At 46.9% G+C, this 24,300-nt stretch overlaps 1 protein-coding gene across 3 annotated transcripts in view; it reads right to left on the minus strand.

The window, feature by feature from the left end:
• The window catches only part of VWA2 (von Willebrand factor A domain containing 2), a 53,225-nt gene that overhangs the window by 15,009 nt on the left and 13,916 nt on the right, over positions 1-24,300 (minus strand). For all 3 annotated transcript variants that reach the window (XM_031652050.1, XM_031652049.1, XM_031652048.1), the window contains 6 exons: positions 20,152-20,226; positions 18,817-18,950; positions 12,565-12,674; positions 1,950-2,144; positions 956-1,089; positions 165-297 (listed from right to left, as the gene is read on the minus strand). In XM_031652050.1, the coding sequence (XP_031507910.1) occupies positions 165-297; positions 956-1,089; positions 1,950-2,144; positions 12,565-12,674; positions 18,817-18,950; positions 20,152-20,226 (781 nt within the window). The remainder of the gene's footprint in view (positions 1-164; positions 298-955; positions 1,090-1,949; positions 2,145-12,564; positions 12,675-18,816; positions 18,951-20,151; positions 20,227-24,300) is intronic.

A 24,300-nucleotide genomic window follows, 5' to 3' on the forward strand; every position in this document is an offset into this window, starting at 1 on the left:
ACCTCTCCCTGTTCTCCCATGGCTATGTCCTTGGTTCCCTCCCAGGTCTGCTTCAATCCCCGTCACAGTCTCCATGGCGGGGCCCCAAAGTGCTATCCTCCCCACAGCTCAGGGGTGGGGGCCTTCATCTCCACCCAGGCCGAGCCCAGAGCTTGCAGACCAACCTGTAGAAGGGACAGTGTGCAGCCAGCACCGCAGGGGCCCGCCGCGATCCTCTCCAGCACGGGGCATTGCCGGCGAACTCCCGGACCATCTCCAGCGTCCTGCGCTCACAGGGGTGCGCTTCGACCCTGCAGTCTGTGTCCACAACACACACCCGCACCCACGGAGGAGACAGGGTTCCACCTCCTCCCGCCACACACGCTCCCCCAGCAGCTGCTCCCGCTCCTGGGAGTTTTCACCACACCCCCAGGCTGGCCACCTTCCGCTCTCTCAGGTCAGGGCACATCTCCAGGTGAGCGGCCCTGCTCTGCCTGTTCAGCGGGGCATCCAGTCTCTAAGCATCTCCTCTGCTGGGCCCCACCCGACACAGCTTTTACATAATGTGCACACATGTACACTCCACATAATGTCATCACTCTGGCTCCTGGGTGGACCCTGACAAGGACAACTAGAATGCAGGGATCTTGCACCAAGCAGAAAGCCTCCTTGTGCTCCTCTGTGTGAACCAAGGCAGGGGCAGGAGACTTGGCTCTCTCTTGAGCAGGGGACTACTACATCTGAGTCTCAAGCCCTGGGCCTCTCTACCTCCATGAAGATAAGCTCGGGGCTCCCAGCTGGGAAACCCACAGGGCAAGGCACAGGGAGACAGCAGAGTGCCCAGGGTGGAGGCTGCCGGTCTCTCTCTTGCCTGCCCTCCCTCCCTGGGAGGCTCCTGGGTCCTGACCTCTTGCCTCAGGGAGCCCTCCCTGACCCCACATGGCACTTCCACTCCCTCCAGGCTGGAAGGTCTTACCTGGCGTGGTGCTGGAACAGATGGCAGAGTTGCTGAGGGTGCTGAAGAGGCCGTTGGTGGCGTCCTCCACCTGCTCAGCCAACAGCACATGTTGCTCTCTCGGCTCGCTGGCCAGGGCATGCAGCTCCTCCCACCTGTGCCAAGGGGTTGTGACAGCTTGTGGCCTTGTACCCACCCTTCTCCTGCCCACTCATCTCCTAGGCCATGGGTTCCTTGTGGATGGCAGCACAGATTTAGTGTCTGGTTTTGTCAGACCCATAGCTGGTGAGGAAAACAGTTAACCAGAATGGAAATGAAAGAAAGTGGTTCTAGGTAACAGCAAGTAAAGAACAAGCAAGCACAGCTGGTAACAGAATGCATCTGTACCCTCCTCTCTTCTAGGAAAGCCTATTTGCCCAGCAGCTAGACAAATGGGGTAAAGGGGAGTGGCCAGCCAGACTCCCCCTCCCCTGGCCCCAAGAGTGGGCTCTGCCTCAGGTTGATTAGAGGATTTTCTTGCATTGTTAAACTGTGGAAAGGGGTCTTTTCTCTCCAGGTGGAGCTCTGAAGACGCGAGCTGGGCACCATCCGTAGCTCCAGTTCCAGCTTCCTAAGAAAGTCAGGTAAGAGAGGAGGCAACAGGCAGAGAACAGCAGAGATGTGTGGAAGAATCTTGATCACACTGAAGTCCCTGGCTCCTGCCCACCCCGAGGGACCCCCATCCCACCCAGTGAATGAGATGACTCCATGAATTTCCATTTTTGCCCAAATAAATTTCAGCAGAATTTCTGGTACTTGCAACCAAGTGTTCAAACAAAACCAAAGTCAATGCAAATGCTTAGGCTCCCAAAGATCGAAGCTTCCTGTGCACTGAAGCCAAAATGGCAAAGTGAGGAAAAGACAGATCCAGGGAAGGACCCGGACAGCTCTTCCAGTCCCCTCCCTTACCATGGCCATGACACGATCCCCAGGGTGACCACCTGAGGGCTTGTTCCAGGGTGACTGAGGCTCTTACCTGGGAAACCTGACCCCCACAGCAAACACAGTGACACCCTTTTCCTTCAGCTGCTTGGCTGGCAGTGCCACATGTCCCTGGGACTTCCCATCAGTGACGATGACAAGGATCTGGGGCACAGAGGCATTTCTGCCTCCAGGGAACCCTCTGTTCAGAAGGTATTTCAGAGCAAGTCCCGTCTCCGTGCGCCCTCCTCTGTGCACACCCAGAAGGAAAAAAGAAGCAAAGTGAGTGATGCAAGGAGGTGAAGTTGGGATGAGAGCCTGAAATCGATGGGCTCTTCTGTTATTAGCAAAAGGTCACCTTCTCCTAGCAGAGGCTCAAAGTGATAGTTCTACCATCTAAACCACAACAATGAACAGAAATTACTTTTTCCATGCACTTGAGATTCACCCTGCAAGTCTCTGTTGTATTCTGTAATAATGTCATTCTTTGTGTGTTGGGTGTGTTTTCTCCTCCCCGAGTGATGACTCTGGGCCGACAGCTCTTGTCATTTGTCTGATACCTGCCTCCCATCTCCTCATCCCTGCGTCATCTCCTTCTTGTTATGGCTCAACATCTTGGGTTGGGAAAGCAGATAACTGAGCTTAGGAAAACTGTATGAGGAAGGATCCATAAGAGTGAAGGACAGGGCTTCAAGGCAAAGGTATGATGAGTCTTTTCTGTGATCCAGGCCTTTGTGGGCCACGTCCAGATTCAGGGTTGGGAGCTGGAAGGCTGAGCTGTCTGACCACCTCCAGATCAGGGCAGACTACAGGGGTCCCATCTCATCGGGATGCCAGTGGTGCTCTATTTGCCATGGCTTGAGACTCTCTCATCCTCACAGCTCAGTTATAGGAACTGTTGACTAGTCCTGGAATCCCAGAGCAGTATCTCTGCTAAATCTCAAATTAGGAGACTCCTGTAAGTGTCCTGTCAGAGAGAGGACTGCCAGCTTTGAGTGTCAGCTGGACAGAAAATAATGACTCACTACAATGGATTTTAGGTTACTGAATTGTGAGTCAGTCCCTGTTGCAGCCAAACTATTCAGTGGTTTGTAGCCCATCCAAACATGATCAACACTGTGAGGCTGATGGAATTACTGTGGTTATCAACTGTACACACAGAAAAAACCCTGTGGGAGCATTATTCTGTAATAGTGACTAACCACAGACTCTAGATGGGGGGCACATTTACACTCAGATTGTACCAACCATAAATTAAGGCAATGCCTACCTGTAATTCAACCCTAACTATGGTCATTCTTCTAATGTGAAAACATCCAACTGACAAGAGGCATGGGCATTGCCTGCTCTGTGTGTGTGTGTGTGTGTGTGTGTGTGTGTGTGTATTTATTTTTCATGCAAGTCTGACATGAGTCCTCCTGCCCAGGCATCTCTCCTGGTTGGCTCCCCTCCAAGCAGCTACTCAGGAATCCAGGCTCCTTTCATGTTGTGGTTCCACCTTCCCCTCAGTCCTCAAAGTGCTCTCCATTCAGCAGCAAGACAGGCAAACAGCGTGAAAATTGTGCTTGGGAAGGATTTATAGACCAGCCCTAGAATATTCTTCACTTTTATTGCTTTCTAACACAAGCAAGCTCTTAAAGGGCAGTTTTCTTTGCGGTGCTCCATAAAGTTAAAAAATGTCAACAATAGCTGACAACTCCTAGAATTAACTGTCTTGCCTACAATATATATACTGACATTTGCATCGGTTAAAAATTCACTTACTTGTTTTCAACCCATGAGTATTTACTGTGGATCCACTAGAGGGAAGATAGTGAAATGGAGACCAGGAAGTATAACCACGATCCCGCCCCTTAAAGAACTCCCGGTCTAGTTACAGATACGGGATCTACAGGACAGCAAGTAAACAGAAATGCAAGGATGCAAATAACAGGAATTCGGAGGAGCAGATTCATTGTGGGGTGCAGCTGTCAGGGAACAGACTTCGGGGGAAAGAGCTTTTAAATGGGGTCTTGGTGAATCCGCTGATGAGGAAAGGAAGAAGCCATCCTGATTACAGGAAGGGGTTAAAGCAAAGACACAGGTGAGCAATGCAACCTGTGTTCTGGAGCTAGTGAGCAGAGCTTGGCTTGGACAATGAGCTTATCAAAGAAAAACAGAGCATACCAACACGGATGAGTCTTCGAAGAGGAAGACTACACCTACGCCACTGACTCCCAAGCGCCCCTAACTCCTCTCACACCCTGCTGGATCACACATTAGATACCGAAGACCACCAACCCAATTCTGATTCCCACTAATACAGTTTCCTTCACCAAAGAGCTCTTATATTTAAAAAGAGTGTTCTTCCAGGGCTCCTGGGAGAGCAGAATGGCTTCCATTTCTAAAGGATAATATTAGTGCTGACATTTTACTTTATGCCAGACACTTCACACACACACCTGTTACTGAATGTAATCCTTACATCCATGGTAAAAAGTGCTAATCTTAACACTTAACAAACGAGGAAACTCCATTCAGAGAACAGTGATAACTGCTAATATTTCCCAGGCATTTAGCATGTGCCACTGTGCTCAACTCATGTTTATCTATATATGCTTAGCATATTATCATATAATTCTCGCCACAGCTCTCTAGAATAGGGGAGTCCAGAGAAGGGTCTAAACTAAGGTTATGCCACTCATGAGTGGTGAAGGCAGGACTTGAACCCAGGGCCCTCCACTTCCAAAGCCCAAGTTCTTAAACAGATAGTTACATACTCGTGGAGGCACGTGACTCTCATCTGGCTAGTGGAGGTCGGAACTGGAGTTTAAGCCCAGTCTGGTTGATTTTGAAGTTGATGCTCTTTCCTCTCCAGGAGTCAGCTCAATCTGGCCTGCTGTCCATTTTTATAAAGTTTTATTGGAAAACAGCCATACCCACTGATTTATGTACTGTCTACACAGAGAGCACTGGCCTGAAAATACAATTATTTACTATACAAGCTTTTACTGAAAAAGTTTGCCACCCCCTGTTCTAAACTGTCCGCCTAAATGCTCACAAAACTTTCTTCTCATCCAAAGTCAAGGTGCTTCAGTGGCTTTGAAGCAACCTGCGCCTCTAGCCACTGGCCACTGAGCCCTATGGCCTCCTGGCTATGTTCTTGGATTCTGAGGTTCTCAACCAGTCCTTGCCTTCTCTCCCCAAAGCCTCCCCTCCCCTGTGGTCCATCTGATCATTATCACTCCTATAGGCTCACAGCTTTAGGAATGAAAAGAAAAAGTACTTGTTCCCCACACTCTGTTCTGTTTCTCACAGGGGTCTGCCCTTGGGCCCCTTCAGAGTTAAACTGGTTTTCCTTTCCACCTACCACCTTCAGGGGAAGGCTTGGGTTCCATCCAGATTTTGTTTTCTTGTTTTTTGAGACGGAGTCTCACTCTGTCACCCAGGCTGGAGTGCCGTGGCGTACTCTCAGCTCACTGCAACCTCCACCTCCCGGGTTTAAGCGATTCTCCTGCCTCAGCCTCCCGAGTAGCTGGGACTACAGGCACTCACCACCATGCCCTGCTGATGTTTGTATTTTTAGTAGAGACAGGGTTTCACCGTGTTGGCCAGGCTGGTCTCGAACTCCTGACCTCAGGTGATCCACCTGCCCTGGCCTCCCAGAGTGCTGGGATTATAGGTGTGAACCACCACATCTGGCCCATTCAGATTTTCTAGTGGGTCTGGGCCTCCCTCTTCACAACTATCAGCCTGTGGTTACAGAGAAATTAAATTTCAGAGACATGAGAGCCCAGGCTGCCCACCACACAGGCCTTCACATTGCTCAGCAGTGATAACCGATGCTGTCACCCTCTCTACCTCAGCACCCTGTGAAGGCTTTCCCACAAGAACCCTGTCTGCTGGCTTGCAACCAAGGTAAGGTGAGATTCCTCATGGCTTGACCTCTGAGATGTGAGAAGAAACCTCTCCGCTTACTCTAGGAAGCATTTCTGCCTGAGAGTCTGTTCTGAGCTCAGCATCTACTTCCACATTTAACCAACGAGGAAACCCCACTCAGAGAATAGTGGTAATAACTGCTAATATTTCCTGGCCACTTAGCACGTGCCAGATGCTGTGCTCAACCTATGTTTATCTACATACGCTTAGCATATTCTCATGTAATTCTCACCACAGCTTTCTGGAATAGGAGAGTCCAGAAAAGGGTGTAAACTAAGGTTATGCCGCTCATGAGTGGTGAAGGCAGGACTTGAACCCAGACAGGGGGGCTCTGAGGCCAGAGTCTCACCAGGATTTTTCTAATTTCTCTCAAATTGGACTAAACTAGGTTACAAGATGAAAGTTCACAGATCAGCTACTGTCTTGGGGGTGATGACTGCCATGCATGAACTTTTGGAGAGGGGTGGTGGGAGGGCTAGAATGAAAACATTTTGCTATCGGTACAGACAAGTAATTAAGAACATGAGTTCCAGAGGTGGAGGGGCTCAAATATTAGTTTTGCAATATCTTAGCAGGTAAACTTGGAAAAGTTACTTGACCTGAGTCCCAGTTTCCTTCCACGTTAAAAGGGGAAAGAAATAGTATTGTTAGAGGATGAAATACTGGGTCTAGCGCCTCTGAGGACCTAGTGGGTGGCTGTTACCAAAATGAACCCACAGCGGCCTACTGTAAGAAGTTTATCATTTGAGTCTAGTCTCAAATTCTAGTGTTCATAAAAATCTCTCAGGAGACTTAATGATGTGGATTTTCAGGTCCTATTCCCTGACAGTCCAAATTGGTGGGTCTGCAACTTGGCCTGAGAATCTAGATTTCAAACCAGCACTCCCTCTCTCTCCCTCCCTCACCTCCCTGAAAGTCATTCTGATGTCAGCAGGCCATGAAACAGACTATGAAAAATAATTCATAAGGGGCCAGGCACTGTGGCTCATGCCTGTCATCTCAGCATTTTGGGAGACCGAGGTGGGCGGATCACCTGAGGTCAGGAGTTAGAGACCATCCTGGCCAACATGGTGAAACCTCATCTCTACTAAAAATACAAAAAGAGAAAAAAATTAGCCAGGTATGGTGGCAGGGGCCTGTAATCCAGCTATCGGGAGGCTGAGGCAGGAGAATCGCTTGAAACAGGTAGGCGGAGGTTGCAGTGAGCTGATATCGCCCCCACTGCATTCCAGTCTGGGTGACAGAGAAAGACCCTGTCTTAACAATAATAATAATTCATAAAAACCCAGCTGGTGCGGTGGCTCACTACTGTAATCCCAGCACTTTGGGAGGCCAAAGCGGGTGGATCACCTGAGGTCAGGAGTTCAAGACCAGCCTGGTCAAGATGGTGAAACCCCATCTCTACTAAAAATACAAAAATTAGCCGGGTGTGGTGGCAGGTGCCTGTAATCCCAGCTACTCAGGAGAGTCTGAGGCAGGATAATCACTTGAACCCGGGAGGCAGAGGTTGCAGTGAGCCGAAATCGCGTCACTGCACTCCAGCCTGGGTGAAAGAGCGAAACTCCGTCTCAAAACGAAAAAAAAGAAAAGAAAACCCACTGTAGGTACAGTGATGTTGATTACATCTTTTTTTCTCAACAACAGACAAAAATTCTGGAATCAACCTAAATGTTACCTTTTAGGAGATTAAATATACTGTGATAGCTGAACTTGGATTATTAAATAATCATTAAAAAGGATCAACGTGGAAAATAATACAGCTTTATGTAATAGCACATACCAAATAATATTAAGGGAAAAAAAAGACAAAATGCTTTGTAATTCTAACTAACCTAAAAGCCACATTTCAACGTTAATGTGGTTTGAAAGAGGCCAGGGAAGGCCATCAACAGTTTTGTGCTAAGGTAAAGTGGAGACAAAGCTATGAAGGGAGTCCAAAAAATTCAGTCACAGTAAACACAGGGTTGTGTTACTATGAGATTAATGAAATGAGCACGGCTGGGCAGCCAGCAGGCCAGAAGCTCTGTGCATTCAGGAACCAATCAGCAGCCAGGTCTTATCTTGATTTTATGTTATTATGGGATGCAATGTTGGAAGGTTTGACTGCAATGTTTTTTAAACTTCTTGCAAAGTAGCAGTAAGGTGGTTGTCAGAGTGGTTTCTTAACTACCTCAAAACATACTTTTGGGGGATTGCGTTGGTCTGGAAAGGCAAGTATCCTGGGTTTGGGTCGAGCTGTCCTAATCAGTCAAGCATTTAACATTTCACTGTCACTCGAGGGGATGGATACCCCATCCTCCCTGATGTGATGATTACTCATTGCATGCCTGTACCAAAACCCCTCATATACCCCATAAGTATATACACCTACTACGTACCTACGAAAGTTTAAAATTTAAAAACAAAACTTCACTGTAGAAGAAGAATAAAGTGCCCCAGGAAGGTCATCACTCCCATTTGGCCCATGTTCCTCCGTTCTGATTCATAACAGCTTGTCTTCATTTTTAGTGTCCTCAGTAACCCCACAACTGGGGCCAAAAATCAGCGCCTCCTTTCCTTGTTTGTTGTCACTTACAGTTGTCCTAGGAAACGTTAAGTGCTAACCATACACAGCCCCAGAAGAGCTGACCTTGTTCAGACACATAAGAAGTCTTCATTCTCCACCCTCAATCTTAGTGTGTCTCTGCATTTCATATGTTATAAATAATGCTCTCAAGCCCTTAGTTATGACCTCAACACAGCTGAAAAGCAGCTCAACTAATCATCTGGGGGGTGTGGGAGAGGGGGCATGATAAGAGGTGGGAAAGGACAGCTGGGTGGGGCCTACTGGATTGGCAGTGTAACCCACTGATCCTGGCCAGGGCACCTGTTTCTTCTCGGCCTCAATATCCTCCTCTGTAAAATAAGGGATGGAAAACATACTAGATGATCTCAATTCTCCTTGCTCCTTTTGTACCGATTCTTTGAGATTTGATTAGTTTTTCAGACAAGAGCAGAGCTGAATTCTTTGAGTCAAAGTCACTCAAATGGTCTTTGACTTTTAGCCTTAAACTTATACCAACAGCCTTTTTCCTCTGAAAATGCATACTGCATATAATGGGTAAATTTCTGTAACTACTTTATTGATATAACTTATATAACATAAAATTCACACTTTTAAAGTGTACAATTCAGTGATATTTAGTATATTCACAAAGCTGTGCAATCATCACCACTATCTAAGTCCAAAACATATTCTTTACCCCCAAAAGAAGCCCTATACCCATTAGCAGCCATTCCTCATTCCCATCAGCCCCTGGCAATGACCAGTCCACTTCTTATCTTCATGGATTTGCCTATTCTAGACGCTTCATAAAAAGTAGAATCATGGCCAGGCATGGTGGCTCACGCCTCTAATCCTAGCACTTTGGGAGGCTGAGGCAGGTGAATCACCTGAGGTCAGGAGTTCGAGACCAGCCTGGCCAACATGGCAAAACCCCGTCTCTATTAAAAATACAAAAATTTGCCAGGCATGGTGGCGGGTGCCTATAGTCCCAGCTACTTAAGAGGCTAAAGTAGGAGAATCGCTCGAACCCAGGAGGCGGAGGTTGCAGTGAGCTGAGATCACGCCACCGCACTCCTGCCAGGGTGATAGAATGAGATGCCATCTCAAAAAAACAAAAAAAGTGGAATCATATAGTATGTGACCTATTATGCCTGGCTTCTTTCACTTAACCTAATGTTTTCAAGATTCCTCCATGCTATACCATGAATCAGTACTTCATTCATTCTTACAGTTGAGTAGTATTCCATTATTTGGATATACCACATTTTGTTTATACATGCATTAGTTGAGGATTTTTTATTGTTTCCGTTTTGGAGCTGCTATAAATAGCACTGGTATGAACATTAGCATACAACTATTTTTGTGTGCCCATGTTTTTAATTCTCCTGAAGTGGAATTGCTGGGTCATACCTAAATCTATGTTTAACATTTTGAGAACTGCCAAACTTTTTTCCAATGTGGCACGCACCACTTACAAACCCACAAGCAATGGATGAGGGCTCTGCTTTATCCACAGCTTTACCAACACTTGTTTTTGTCAGTCTTTGAGCCATCGTAGTGGCTACGACATGGTAGCTCACTGAGGTTCTGATCTGCATTTCCTTAATAGTTAATGATGTTGATAATCTTTTTGTGTACTTATTGGCCATTTGTCTATCTTCTTTGGAAAAATGTCTACTTACAAGGTTTCTTTGCGAGGTGATAAAAATGTTCAAAATTTAGAGTAAAAGTTGCTTAACTCTGTAAATATACTCAAAACCACTGAGTATATTTCACATTAAATGTGTTAACTTTATGGCATATAAAATATATCTCCATAAAGCTGTTTTTAAAAAATTAGTGTGTATAACAATCACAGCGGAGGGTGGGGAGAGGTCTTTTAAAAGTGCAGATTCGGCCGGGCGTGGTGGCTCACGCCTATAATCCTAGCACTTTGGGAAGCCGAGGCGGGCAGATCATAAGGTCAGGAGATCAAGACCATCCTGGCTAACACAGTGAAACTCCATCTCTACTAAAAAATACAAAAAATTAGCCGGGCGTGGTGGCGGGCACCTGTGTCCCAGCTACTTGGGAGGCTGAGGCAGGAGAACGGTGTGAACCCGGGAGTTGGAGCTTGCAGTGAGCCAAGATCACGCCACTGCACTCCAGCCTGGGCAACAGAGCAAGATTCCGTCTCAAAAAAAAAAAAAAAAAAAGAAAAAGTGCAGATTCCTGGCTGGACACAGTGGCTCACACCTGTAATCCTAGCAGTTTGGGAGAGCAAGGCAGGTGGATTGCTTGAGCTCAGCAGTTCAAGACCAGCCTGGGCAACATGGCGAAACCCCATCACTACAAAAATAGAAAAATTAGCCCAGTGTGGTGGCGCATGCCTGCAGTCCCAGCTACTTGGGAGGCTGAGGTGGAAGGATGGCTTGAGCCTGGGAGGTGGAGGTTGCAGTGAGCCAATATAGTGCCACTGCACTCCAGCCTAGGCAACAGAGTGAGACTATGCTTCAAAAACCAAGCGCGGATTCCTAAATATACCAAGAGCAGAGAGTGATTCCACAAACCTGGGAGGAAGTCCCAGCTCTGTGTGTCTTTGTCAAAGATACGGAGCAAGGCTGAGACTATTCTCTGTAAGAAGCCAATTCTTGGAGGCCCCAAGGGCACAAGGCTCCAGGGGAAGAAAAGGCCAATGTGCACTAATGTATTTTTTGAACACATATTAATGAGCTCTTTCCTTTTGTACTTTCTTGCATGATGACTTGCCCCTTAATCTGTTCAAGGGCAGAGGAAAGGGCTGGGATAGACAGTCCAAGATAAAAGTCAGTGAGGGTTACTCGGACATTCTTGAGGTCCGCAGGGCTCCCAGAGTCCCTGATGTACCCACTGTAGGGCCTCAGGTTTCCTGAGAGCACCGACAGAACTACAGAGGCTTGCAACTGGAAAAAGGCCCTCAGAGCTCAGAGCCTTTGCAATGGGAGGAGACAGCCAAAAACGGCCCTGACCATGGACTTCGGGGGACTTCAGTGGACACTAGTACAAGGGGCAGCAGGAGCCCAGAGTGGATCCAGAGACCAGAATGGCAAGGGGCAAGTCAAAGTCATTATTCTGTGAGGGCTTGTGAAGAACATTATATATGTGTATGTATATACATGTATGTGTAAATATGTGCATATGTATATATGCATATATATGTATCACATGTGTATAGATTATATGTGTATATATGTAAAATACATAAAATATATGTGTATAAAAACATGAGCATATACACATATCATATTCAGATGCACACATCAGCTAACTTATAATGTAAGTAAACATATGACTATATATATATATTTAGAGGGTGATATTGTTTGGATGTTTGTTGCCTCCAAATCTCATGTTGAACTGTAATGCAGTGTTTGAGGTGGGGCCTGGTAGAAGGTGTCTGGATCATGGGGGTGGATCCCTCATGAATGGCTTAGCACCATCCCCTTGGTGATGAGTGAATTCACATCGGGTTGTTTTAAAATGTGTGCCACCTCCTCCTCTCTCTTGCTCCTGCTCCCTCCATGTGATGCACCTGCTCCCCCTTTGCCTTCCACCATGATTGGAAGCTTCCCGAGGCCCTTACCAGGAGATGTTGGCATTATGCTTCCTGTACAGCCTGCATAACCATGAGCCAATAAAAGTTTTCTTCATAATTTACCCAACCTTAGGTATTTCTTTATAGCAATGCAAGAACAGACTAACACATAAGGTGTGTATATGTATGAGCACATAACCAGATAGTCATAATTTTTAAAGCACTCTCAATAACAGAGGGCACTTGCTCTTTTTAGACCACAAAAATGAGGCTCAGAGAAGTGCGGTGAACTGTCCAAGCTGCAGTGGTCACAAGAGACAGAAATGGGATTAAGACTCAGTGTTCCTCCTATTCCTCCAGGCTCTTAACCCCATTCGTGACCTTCAATAGCACTTTCTCCCAGGTAATTGACAACTATACATCACAGCAGCAAATTTTTTTACTTCCACTTAAATTCCTACCTGGGACATTATCATGCAATAAGGAGGGGCAGCCTTAAGAATGGAATTCGTGTGACCAACTGTGCCCAGCTGGGCCCCTGAAAGCAGCCCACAGTCCTCTCTGTGAGCCCAGAGCAGGACCAAACCCTTCAATGGAGCAATTTTAAGAGCAGCTGGTGTCACCCTAACCACAGCAGTATCTGATCATACATACTTGAAAATCATCCTCTTGATTTTTGCCTTCACTTCCTGTTGGGTTGAAAATGAATCCAAGGGGAATTCCAGATGAGGAGTGGAACTGAACTGGAACGCTCCCACTCTGACCTGCAGTAGGAGACAGTGGGCTCAGGGCCCCGAGACTGGGGTCAAGTCAAAAACATTCCTAAGAGGAAAGAAGGGGCAAGAAAGGTTAACAACCCTGCCTCCCACCCACTCAACAAACACCAATGCCAGAGCTTTCTCCTGTCTCCCTGGGAGGAAGTTCCAAAGACCCCTTTGGAGAACCTGGAAAAAAAAACCAGCCAATCTGTTTGTGTTCTGCACTGATGACCCCAATTCAATCTTCTTGACTGACCTTCTGCTAGGCAGCTGAACATTCTGGCAGTGTTCTCAGCTGAGCTTGTGAATCTTTAGGGCAGGGTCTCCGCTCACTTTTACCAACTGCCTCCCAGCTGCCAGTGCTGTCTTGAGCAGTTTCATGCACTATCTCATTTAATCCACAGAGTCACTATTAACACCCACATTATGGGTGGAGAAATCCCAATGTGGAGAATATATACATCTGGCCCAAGGCAAATGCTTACTTGCCCAGGACTAGTAAGAAAGGCAGCCAGGCCATCGGACTTTGTGCCTATGGTCTTCCCTAAGACCCAGTTATAACTCCTGCCTTCTTAGCAGCCAGCACAGGCCAGCAGCAAAACACTTACTGACCCAACTGGGGCTGCTGCGAAGCTAACCACAGCCACCATCACTGATAACTCATCACTAAGCACAGCCACCCCACAACCCAGTCCTTGACTGGGTGGTCAGCCCCGCCAGACCTGCTCCTGCCAACTTAGAGTCCAGGTCTCTAGACCACAGTCAGACCTGGGGGACAATCAGCATCCACAACTGAGACGACCAGCATTGGGGCTGAAGTTCTTCTATAATGAAGGAGAACACTGGTGAATCCACATAGATTTTGTGTCCTAATTGAGGAGGCCACAGGAGATCCAATGCCTTGCAAAACTGGAGAAAGGAAACTGAGTAAAGTCGCTCTCTGGATCCTTAAAGCACTAGCATGTCTTGAGCAGAGAAGGCTACAAACATTCAGGTTTCCTCCCGAGCGCCCAAGGCCTGCACCTCATCATTGGTTCTCCAAAACCCCTGGAGAAACAACATTCTCTGTTACTATTCTCAAAACTAACCCTAGTTCTGGCCAAGAGTGCAAATGGGCCAAGTGAGTCATGTTTAAGCAATGATGCTGCCCTCTGCTCCTCACTTGAATTCCCTCACTGCCGTTCCCTCGACAGGCCTGGGACTTGGGAGATGATGGAAACGCCCTGCCACACCAGGCCGGCGGCATCTGCTCCAGATCAGCTGGGTGGGGTTCCCTTTTGCAGACAGGGTGCTCTGGGGAGGAGCTCTTCCGCACCTTAAGCAGAATGAAATCTCAGTCTTCAGTGGGCACATGGGGGAGATGGACACAGGAAGACAGACCAGTAGGTGATCTCGGGAAGAAGCTTCTGGGAAGGAGAGCTTCCTAGGTTTTCCTTGAAGTTAGTGTGTGATTAAAAAGGGGCATCTCAAACCAGGGGGAAAAGATGATCTAGTCAGTCAATGATATTGGGACAACTGGAGAGCACTCCACAAAAAATAAAGGATAAACTGTAAATGAATTCAAGATTTTGGGGTGAAAAATCTAAATATGAAAGTTCTAGAAAACCTCAGGAGAATTTCTAAAATTTCAATGTGTAAAAAGACCTTACTTTCTATTACTTCAAATCCAGAAGCTATAAAGGAAAGATTGACAAATGTGAATGCACCAAAAAAAAAAAACAACTTCTGTGGGATGAAACATACCTTAACAGAATAAAAAAATAAAGACAAAATGGAAAAATTATGTGCAATTCATGTTAAAGGGTTAGCTTCCTCAATATATAAAAAAATAAGAATCAACCTACAAAAGACCAACAATCCAACAGAAAATGGGCAAAGGATTTGAACAGAGATCACAGAACAGGAAATACAAATAACTCTTTAATGGAAAGACACCTGGGCTCACCATAATGAAATAGCATTTTTCCCCATCCATTTAGCAAAAAACCATATACGATGTTTCCAGGGTGAAATGAGCATTCGCAAACATTGCTTGTAGAAATGTAAATTGGTACAGCATCCATGGAGGGCAATTTTTAAATATTTATTGAAAAATTTAAAAAAGAAAATTAAAAAAAATGCATAGGGCTACTGGAAATGTATCCTACTTGTACGTGTGAAATCATGTTATTTACAAGATCACAATATATTTGTAACAGCAAATATCCATCATTAGGGGTTAATTAGACCTTGATAAATCTTTATGATGAAACATTTTAATGACCTGTAAAAAAATTATACCTGTATCCAGATATGAAAAGATTTCCAAGAAAATAAGAGGAGAAAAAAGGCATGAGAGAACAATGTGTGTGGTAGGCTACCCTTTGTGTAATAAGGGAGAAAGAAGAATATTTATTCATATTGCCTGTATTTGCACAAAGTGATTCTGGAAAAGACTCAAGAATACAAGTTGAGGGACAGGCCAAATGGAAAATGTGTGGGTGAAAGGGAGACTTTTCACTGTACATCTTTTTATTGAACCCATGTGAATGAATTACTTAGTTGAAAAAATAACCTCTCCTGAGACCAACAGCTGGGTGTGTTTACTTGAGTTAAACAGGAAGAAATATAACTTCAAAACAAGAAGGAAGCGGCTTAAGTCAGTAGTTAAAGCATTTTGTTTAATTGGTGGTTTGGGAACAAAATAGTTGCCTTTTATCTTCAGTTTACTGTATGCTCAGAAACAGGCCCGCCCAGCTATCTCACCAGCCATAATCACTCTGCCCCAGTCACTACATTAGAGCCAGGAAGTGAACCTCTCAGCTTTTAAGTGTTAAGAGGAAGACTTCAAACACCTTAAATCCACCTTAACAACAGAGCATCCATAAAAGTCTTAATTTACAGCTACCTGACATTTCTTCTTGAAAACTAAAGTTAAAGCAAGTAAAACACGGCACAAATGAAATCCCTTGTACATGGAGATAACAAAAAGAGAATACAAAAAAAAAAAAACCAAAAAAAAACGCAGCAGCAAAAACATAAAGCCTGAAGCCACAAGTCAGACTAAACCATCTTAAATCGCCCTCATGCAAAAACCCTTCTGCAGCATGCCAAGGGGTCCACCTGACCTTGGGGGTCAACACACTAATTCACTCACCCAAGTAAACACTCAATTCCTCTGCTTCTCAAGTCTTGCTGCGAGAAAGCTTTTCTCAGGTTAAGCCTGAATCTAACTCCCTGAACACCCAGATTCTACCCTTAAAACACAGAGCCATTGTCTGCTCTCTTTCACATGAAAATGATCCTCAGGTTCCCTCATTCATAGAGGTTTCCAGGCCTCTGGTTGTCTTGGCTCCCTCATGGGCACTGACTGGCCCATGTCTAACCAAGAAATCAGCCCCCAGAACTCAATGACACTTTCTAGATGTGGTCCAGCAACGCCCAGGTTAAATTCCCTGAACTCTGGGATCTGCTCCCAATAGCATCAGCCAGGAAATTTCTTGTCACGGTTTTCTTACACCACTCCCCCACACACACACACAGACTGCCACACTGCTGGCCATTTGCTGTGTGATAGCAAAGTGCGAATTTTGAGGGCTAAGACAAATGGCCTAATGGAGCAAGTCCTGGGCTGAGAGTCAAGAGCCCCAGTTCTTCCACACTTAGCTCTCTCCTGAGGTTGCTGTATGATCCTTGACAGTCACTTAGCCTCTCTGAGCCTGTTCCCCCATCTGTGAGACACACACTAATAATCCATAGGACCCTACATTCCCAACTAGCCAACCCCAGGGTCTCCAGGCTACTCATTTCAGAACATACTACATCAATGCCAAGGTCAACAATGTTTAATCTTCATGCTACTTCTCTTTATGTTATTCCTCCATGAGTAACTAGTGACACTTTATAAAGAACTCTTTTAAAACAGGGTCCTGTGCAGAGGATGGTGGGGAAATGGCACTTTTTGGCCCGGCCCTTTCAGGGTCTATGCTGGTTTAACATCATGGTTAGAAAACTTCTGGGCTGCTTGTGCCTAGATTGAATGATGCTGCTATGGAGTCCTCAGGTACAAGACGGTCTAAGGTCCAGGTAGTGTGCTCCAGCTAATAAAACGACACACCATTCTGCAGAAAATCTGACCCTCATTAAAAGGCATGTATTCTCCTAAATCCTAGAGGTTTTAGTAGGATTAATCTAGGAATGTTATCTTGGAAAACCACTTCCTTCCTCAACCTGTATGCAATTGGTCTCTCATCCAAGTAATGACGGCTTTTCCAGGCTACATCCTCTCTTAATCTTTTTTTTTTTTTTTTTCCTGAGATGGAGTTTCACTCTGTCACCCAGGCTGGAGTGTAGTGGTGCGATCTCGGCTCACTGCAAGCTCTGCCTCCTGCGTTCAAGCGATTTTCCTGCCTCAGCCTCTCGAGTAGCTGGGACTACAGGCACATGCCACCATGTCTGGCTAATTTTCTGTATTTTTAGTAGAGACAGGGTTTCACCATGTTAGCCAGGATGGTCTCGATCTCCTGACCTCGTGATCCGCCTGCCTCAGCCTCCCAAAGTGCTGGGGGCGTGACCCACTGTGCCCGGCCTCTCTTAATTTTTAAGTTGACTTTTGAGTAGGTTCACATGATTCAAAAATCCAGAAAATATTTAAGTCTGTATTGATGAGTCTGTATTGATGAGTCTCCCTCTGGCCTTGTGCTCTGTCAACTCACTTCCCAACCTCCCCCTTAATGAAACCACTGTTCTCGGCCTCTTACAAATCCATCCAGAGTGTATACAGATACAGGAAAATATAAAGATAGATTTTCATTCATCCCCCCTTATCTTTTACATAGAAAGTAACATACACACCATTTGCAGGTTACTTTGACACTTCGCTCGTTCTGGTGTTTTTCCATATCAGAGAGCTTCCTCACTCACTCTCTGGAGCTGGCTAGTGTTTCAGGGTATGAATGCATCATAATGGATTTATCTGTCCCCCTCAATGTACGTCTGGATTGCCTGAAATCTTTTACAGTTTATACACATAATGCTGCAATGAATAACTCTGTATGGGTACTATTTTGCATGGGCGTGTGTATTGTAGAATAAATTCCTTGATGTTGAATTGCTGGGTTAAAGGATCCAAGCCTTTGTAACTGGGATGAATACTATTCGACTCCCCCCAGAGGCTGCACCATTTCACACTCCACCAGCAGTGTATGAGAACACCAGTTTCTTTCAAGATTTGCCAGTGAAGCATGTCACCAAATTTAGGATTTTTTTTGCTAACCCAGTAAGTGAAAAACTGTATGTTAGGCAGAGGGTTTGCTGACCCTCTGAGTGAGTGAGGTTGGGCTTCTTTTTGTATGCCTAAAGGCCTTGCGTGTTTCATTTTCTGGGAATTGTCTCTGTTCCTTGCCCATTTTTCTGTTGGATTGTTCAAAAAAAAAAAAAAAAAAAAAAAAAAAAAAAAAAAAAAAGCCCCTTTTAGAAATAAGAGCCACAGCTACCACACTCTGCTATATTTAAGACCTACTATTTGAAGAACAAGAAATGAGGATACTGTCTGGATCCACTCAAGCAGGAGTAGTTTCTCTCAAGTGCAAGAGAGGGTAGGAGCTGTGTTTCATGTTCAGTCTGCTGAGGTAGTAACAGCTTTAGTCTGCTTAGCATGCTTTCCCTTTCCCACTGTTCTGCAAATACAACCCAACCTCTCTTTCTAGAAGGTCAAATCCACTCCCTACCCCAAAAACATGGCAGCACTCTTGACTGTGGTCTGGCCAGAAACTCTTTTCCCTCTGACTGCTGTGATTGGTCAGTAGATTATCATGTGACCTGGGGCTCTGACCTGCTCTATAGAGAAAAAAGTCCCCTTAATTTTTACTGGGGTCACTAGCTTGAGGAACAATGCAGGACAACTTGGCTATGTCAGGAAAACCTGTCTGGGAAGGAAGTCAACCAAAAGAAAACAAAATTGAGAGAAGGGAAAAAAAAAGGAGAGAGAGAAAGATGCCTTATAGCCTCAACTCAGCCCTGGGATCCCACCATGCCAGGAAGCAGGATTCAGCCCCTTGGTCTTCCCAGCTCCACAAGCCAGTAGATGCCTCCTCTGCTTGAGACCGGGTTTCTGTCCCTTATCACAGAAGATGCCCTAACACAAACATCTACAAAGACTTGCACTCACCCTCTCGGTGCTGATGTCCAGAGCGTCACAGACTGTGATGGCAAAGTGCTTGGACCTTTCAAAGCTCCCTTTCCCGACGCTGTTAGACCCATCTAACAGAAACAGGATGTCCACTGCAGCGGAGCACCACATCACTAGGGAGAGCGGGACAGACAGGTGACAACCAGTAGCAAGTGGGTCTCACTTCCGAAGCAGAGTGAAGGCATAAACAGCCTTGTGGTGGGCCAGGCTGCTGCCCCTCTTAGCATGAAAGGGGAGAACTAACCTGCAGAAGGCGGCCCTCCTCTGAAGCAGGAAGCACAGGCACCATGGGTGTGATGCCCACAAATAGGCCCTCACATGAAAGCCTTTGTGTTATGATAATGGAAGAACCTAGTTCAACAATGCCAATTAAGCTCTATGAGGGGGTCTACTGGGCCAGTGAGCAGCACTGAAAAGGCTTGGTCCCAGGCCTTGGAGGGCCACAATCTAGTGTGGACACAGGCACCCTGATATGTGAGGCCATATTACCCAAGAGTTCAGTAGCAGTAACAGCAGTCATGTGGAGGGATACTGATTAAGGTGGAAAAGAAGGAATATGGTGGGAGATGGGCATGGCAGGTAGCCACTCCATCACCTGGTGAGCAGATAACAGAAAACCTTGAGACAGAGGCCAAGTAATTCAATAATAAAGATTTACTAAGGCTGGGCATGGTGGCTCACACCTGGAATCTCAGTACTTTGGGAGGCCAAGGCAGGCGGGTTGCTTGAGTTCAGGAGTTCAAGATCAGCCTGGTAACATGACGAAACCCCGTCTCTACTAAAAACACAAAAGCTAGCTGGGCGTGATGCATGCCTATGGTCCCAGCTACTTGGGAGGCTGAGGCAGGAGGATTGCTTGAGCCCAGGAGGTCGAGGCTGCAGTGAGCTGAGATTGTGCCATTGCACTGCAGATCCTGGGCAACAAGAGCAAGACCCTGTCTTTAAAACAAAACAAAAAAAGGTTTACTGAGCTATTTTGTTTGTTTTTGAGATGGAGTTTCCCTCTTGTTGCCCAGGCTGGAGTGCAATGGCGCAATCTCAGTTCACTGCAACCTCCGCCTCGTGGGTTCAAGCAACTCTCCTGTCTCAGCCTCCCGAGTAGCTGGGATTACAGGCACCCACTTTTGTTTGTTTTTAAACCAAGTAACTTGGTCAGGTCGCTGTTTGGGGGAAATGACTCTGGCCACAGCATGAAAGAAAGACAGAAAAGGGGCAGAAACTCTCTGGGAGAACACAGTTCTCCTCCAGTCCCTCATGCAGAGGTCTGAGTGGTCTGAGTGGGCATCCAGAGGGTTAAGAAGAACCTGGGCTTACTTTTGCTGGCAACTGAAATCTTCCCGATGGTTTCTCTGCTTACATGGACTTCCTGGAGAGGGAGAGATGGGGGCACTAGGAGAGAAAACACCAGAAGCAACCATTAAAATGCTGAGAGGGGAGGAGGCTCAATCTCCACATTAAGTGACCGAACAGGTAACAGCAGAGAAACCTAGAATGTGGGGGAGTGATGATTCTTGCATTTCAAAAATTACCAGATGGATAACATAAAGAAACCCCCCAATTACCTCACTTCTGTGAGGTATCTTTGTATTTAAATGTGGGTAGTTTTAAGAGAAAAGAATAAAAATAACACACAGCGGAGCTCTAGAGAGCCTGTGATTCTGAAAACTTTTGTCCCTGGTCAGGTGTAATAACCGCAGTCTCCTGGGAGTGCAGCTCCTTGCACGACCTCTAGACACATCCTTGGAAGCTCCCTCACTACCCCTGCCAGGCCCCTCAGGAAATACATCTCACTGCCTTGAAGATTAATCTTCATGGCCAGGTGCGGTGGCTCATGCCTGTAATTCCAGCACTTTTGGAGGCCAAGGTGGGTGGATCACGAGGTCAGAAGATCGAGATCATCCTGGCTAACGCAGTGAAACCCCGTCTCTACTAAAAATACAAAAAACTAGCCAGGCATGGTGGCGGGCGCCTGTAGTTCCAGCTACTCGGGAGGCTGAGGCAGGAGAATGGCGTGAACCCGGGAGGCGGAGCTTGCAGTGAGCCGAGATCCAGCCACTGCACTCCAGCCTGGGCAACAGAGCAAGACACCGTCTCAAAATAAATAAATAAATAATAAAATTTAAAAATAAAAATACAAAACTTAGCTGGGCATGGTGGTGTGTGCCTGTAGTCCCAGCTTCTCTGGAGGCTGAGGGAGGAGAATTGCTTGAACCTGGGAGGCGGAGGTTGCAGTGAGCGGAGATTGCGCCACTGCATTCCTGCCTAGGCGACACAGCGAGACTCTGTGACAAAGAGGGGAGGGGAGGGGACATTGGAAGGCAGGGGTAAGACGCCGAGGAGGTCACAGGATTGCGGAACAGTGAGCCACCCATGATGGAAGTCCTGAAGACAATAAGGGGTCCCCAGAAGGGATGTTTGGAAAAGCCAAAATCCTCTCCGCAACTGCAGCTGGTAGGTGTCTAGTGGCAGAAGAGAAGTACACTCAGATGCTTTGTAAATGTCCATGTGCAGCGACTAAACACAGAGGAACCAAAGCTAGAGGGGCAGAGCCTAGGAGCGGCCAGGTCACGGAAATGGGGCAGATGAAGGAACACGAGCAGGCCAGGTGTGGTGGCTCACGCCTGTAATCCCAGCACTTTGGAAGGCCAAGGTGGGCCCATCACCTGAGGTCAGGAGTTCAAGACCAGCTTGGCCAACATGGTGAAATCCCATCTCTACTAAAAATATAAAAATTATCCAGGTGTGTTGGCGGGCACCTGTAGTTCCATCTACTCGGGAGGTTGAGGCAGGAGAACTGTTTGAACCTGAGTGGCAGACGAGCATGGGGGCTACTGTAAAGAAAGGTGAAGGAGAAACAGCAGGGAGGACAGGAGGAATCACACAGTACAGGGCACCTGGTCTCAAGGTTTGCAACTGCCAGGAAAGCGATGACAAGAGACTCCAAAAGAGGGTTTCAGTCTGGGGGAGTGACAGCAAGGACCCACGTCATTGGTCAACCTGCTAACTCAGCACCCTCTTGGCTGGTTCCAGCTCTATCTTTCCCAGCTCCTTCCCATTCATTAGTCCCCCATGCAAACTAAACTAGTCTTTCTCCATACTGTATCTTTGAGCAGACAGTTCCTGCTCACCTAATACTCCCTCCTCCCCTCAATCTCTACTCATGGAGATTCTAAGTCAATGTGTTGAGCCAGCAGACAGCTCCACAGCCAAAAGCTGCCGGACAAATCTCTCTCATTAGATCTGGCACAGTCTGCTGCTGCTGTTTTGCCACCAGAGACAGAAACAAGACTTAGACTAGAAAGAAAGACAGTAGACATAATTAAAGAAAAGAAAATCCATGGCAGCTATTGGGACAGAGGGAGGGGCAGCATCAAAAACAAAAACAGGCTGGCAGGGTGGCTCAGGCCTGTAATCCCAGCACTTTGGGAGGCCGAGGCAGGTGGATCACCTGAGGTCAGGGGTTCGAGACCAGCCTGACCAACCGGGTGAAACCCCATCTCTACTAAAAATACAAAAAATAGCTGGGTGTGGTGGCAGGCACCTGTAATCCCAGCTACTCGGGAGGCTGAGGCAGTTGAATCACTTGAACCCGGGAGGCGGAGGTTGCAGTGAGCCAAGAGTATGCCACTGCACTCCAGCCTGGGTAACAGAGCAAGACTCTATCTCAAAAAAAAAAAAAAAAAAAAAAAAGAATTACAGGCTTTCTGCTTACTGCATTCAGAGATCACGACCATGCCAATGCCTGGGCCCATTGCAGCCCACCCCATAATGTGATGCTGTTCCCACGAGCCCCTCGCCTGGCTGCCTGAAAGCTCCCCGAGGGCAGGAACATTTCCACCCAGTCCTCCACAGAGCCTCGTCCAGCCCTCTGCATACAACACACAGGCCCTAAGGTTTCCTGAACTGAGTCCGTGAATTACTCTCCTGGCAAAGGGCCCAGTAGCTGAGGAATCCTCAAGACCCCACAAAGAACAGAAAAATACAGTTTCTTTTTAAATATGTTACCAGCAAATTCTCCAGCTGAAGGTAGGCCAGCCATCTCCCCAGGATGGGAAGGTAGGGGAGCTCTGTGAGCAGAGACCACTCACTAAAGATGTCGTTCAGCTAACTATGCCTCTGTGCCCTGTGCTCAGCTGTCATGGCAGGTGGCAGGCTTCAGGTGAGCCCACCTTGAGCCCGGGTGACATCCCCCATGCTCCCTGTGAAATGTCCTCAGGACTGCAGAGGCTCCCCCTGAACAGGCGGCTGCTTCATGTGTGATTGCTGCTGCTTTTTCCAACCAAGTCAGAAGCCCCCCTGAAGACCAGCTGCCTGGACTCCGGAACTTCAATCTGCAGGATGGGTGACACTATTGAGCTGGCAGGGTTGAGAATCACTAATCTAGTCAAATTCTTTCACTTTACAGATGTGACAGCCAAGTCTTAGAGAGAACTTTTGTACATTCTTATCTTTCCAGAGAAGCCGAGTGGTACGGCCAACCCAGGAGTAGGGAGAACTGGGTGTTAGTCCCAGCTTTGCCACATAGCTGTGTGACCTTGGGCAGGTCACAGGGCCTCTCTGGGCCTCCCCTGCCTCATCTGCACAACCCAAGGATGATCAGATCAAGTGTATGTGATCGCGATCGGGAGGCTGGACAGGGCCACAGAAGGCAAAGGTCCATGACAAGCTGGAACAGCACCTGGACTGTGCCCGGGACTGCAGAGACTTCATTCAGGCCCTGGCCCCAAACACATCTCACCACTCCCCAACCCCTTGGCCATGAAGCTGCTGTGTTACACTTTCCATCCACCCCACCTGGCTTACAGACAGAGGGAAACAGGTGGGCTGGGCAGCCAGGCTGGAGCCACCAGCCTTTCTGATGCCCGTGAGGTTCCAGGAAACAGGCAGGTGTTAACATTAGCCAATTCAGCAGAGAACAAATATCTACTCATGGAAACACAGACCAGGGAGGAATTGCAAAAAAGAATCCCAGAGGCCACTGTGCAACCCCTTGGCTTTACAGAAGAGGATCCCGAGCCTCACAAGGCTGGGACAGCTTGGCCGCCCAGTCTACCTGTTCTTACTTATAAGACAACAATCTGCAGACACATTAATTCCTTCCTACCTTCTCATATTTCAAAGAGGCTAGAACTTGAAAGGGACAAAGTGGGAAGTAAAAAGAAAGTGAATTTGCTCCATTATTTATTCCTTAATTTATTTCTGGAGCATAAACTGTGAGCCCTGCCCAGTGCAGGCCCTGAAATAATACAGTGGTGAATAAATAATGTTAAAGAATGTACAGTCTCTTTCCTTGAAGAGCTTACGTCTTATGGAAAAGATGTCATTTTAAAATGCACACAAAACTCATATCTGTGTTAAGTGCTACAGAGCAGGGACTACAAGGGGTTTGAAGAGGGGATGAGACATATCTAGAGGTCCCAGGGGAATTAAGCTGGGGCCAAAGGATGGGGAGGAGTTTGCCAG

The sequence above is a fragment of the Papio anubis genome, chromosome 11, assembly GCF_008728515.1.
Source record: "Papio anubis isolate 15944 chromosome 11, Panubis1.0, whole genome shotgun sequence".
NCBI lineage: Eukaryota > Metazoa > Chordata > Mammalia > Primates > Cercopithecidae > Papio > Papio anubis.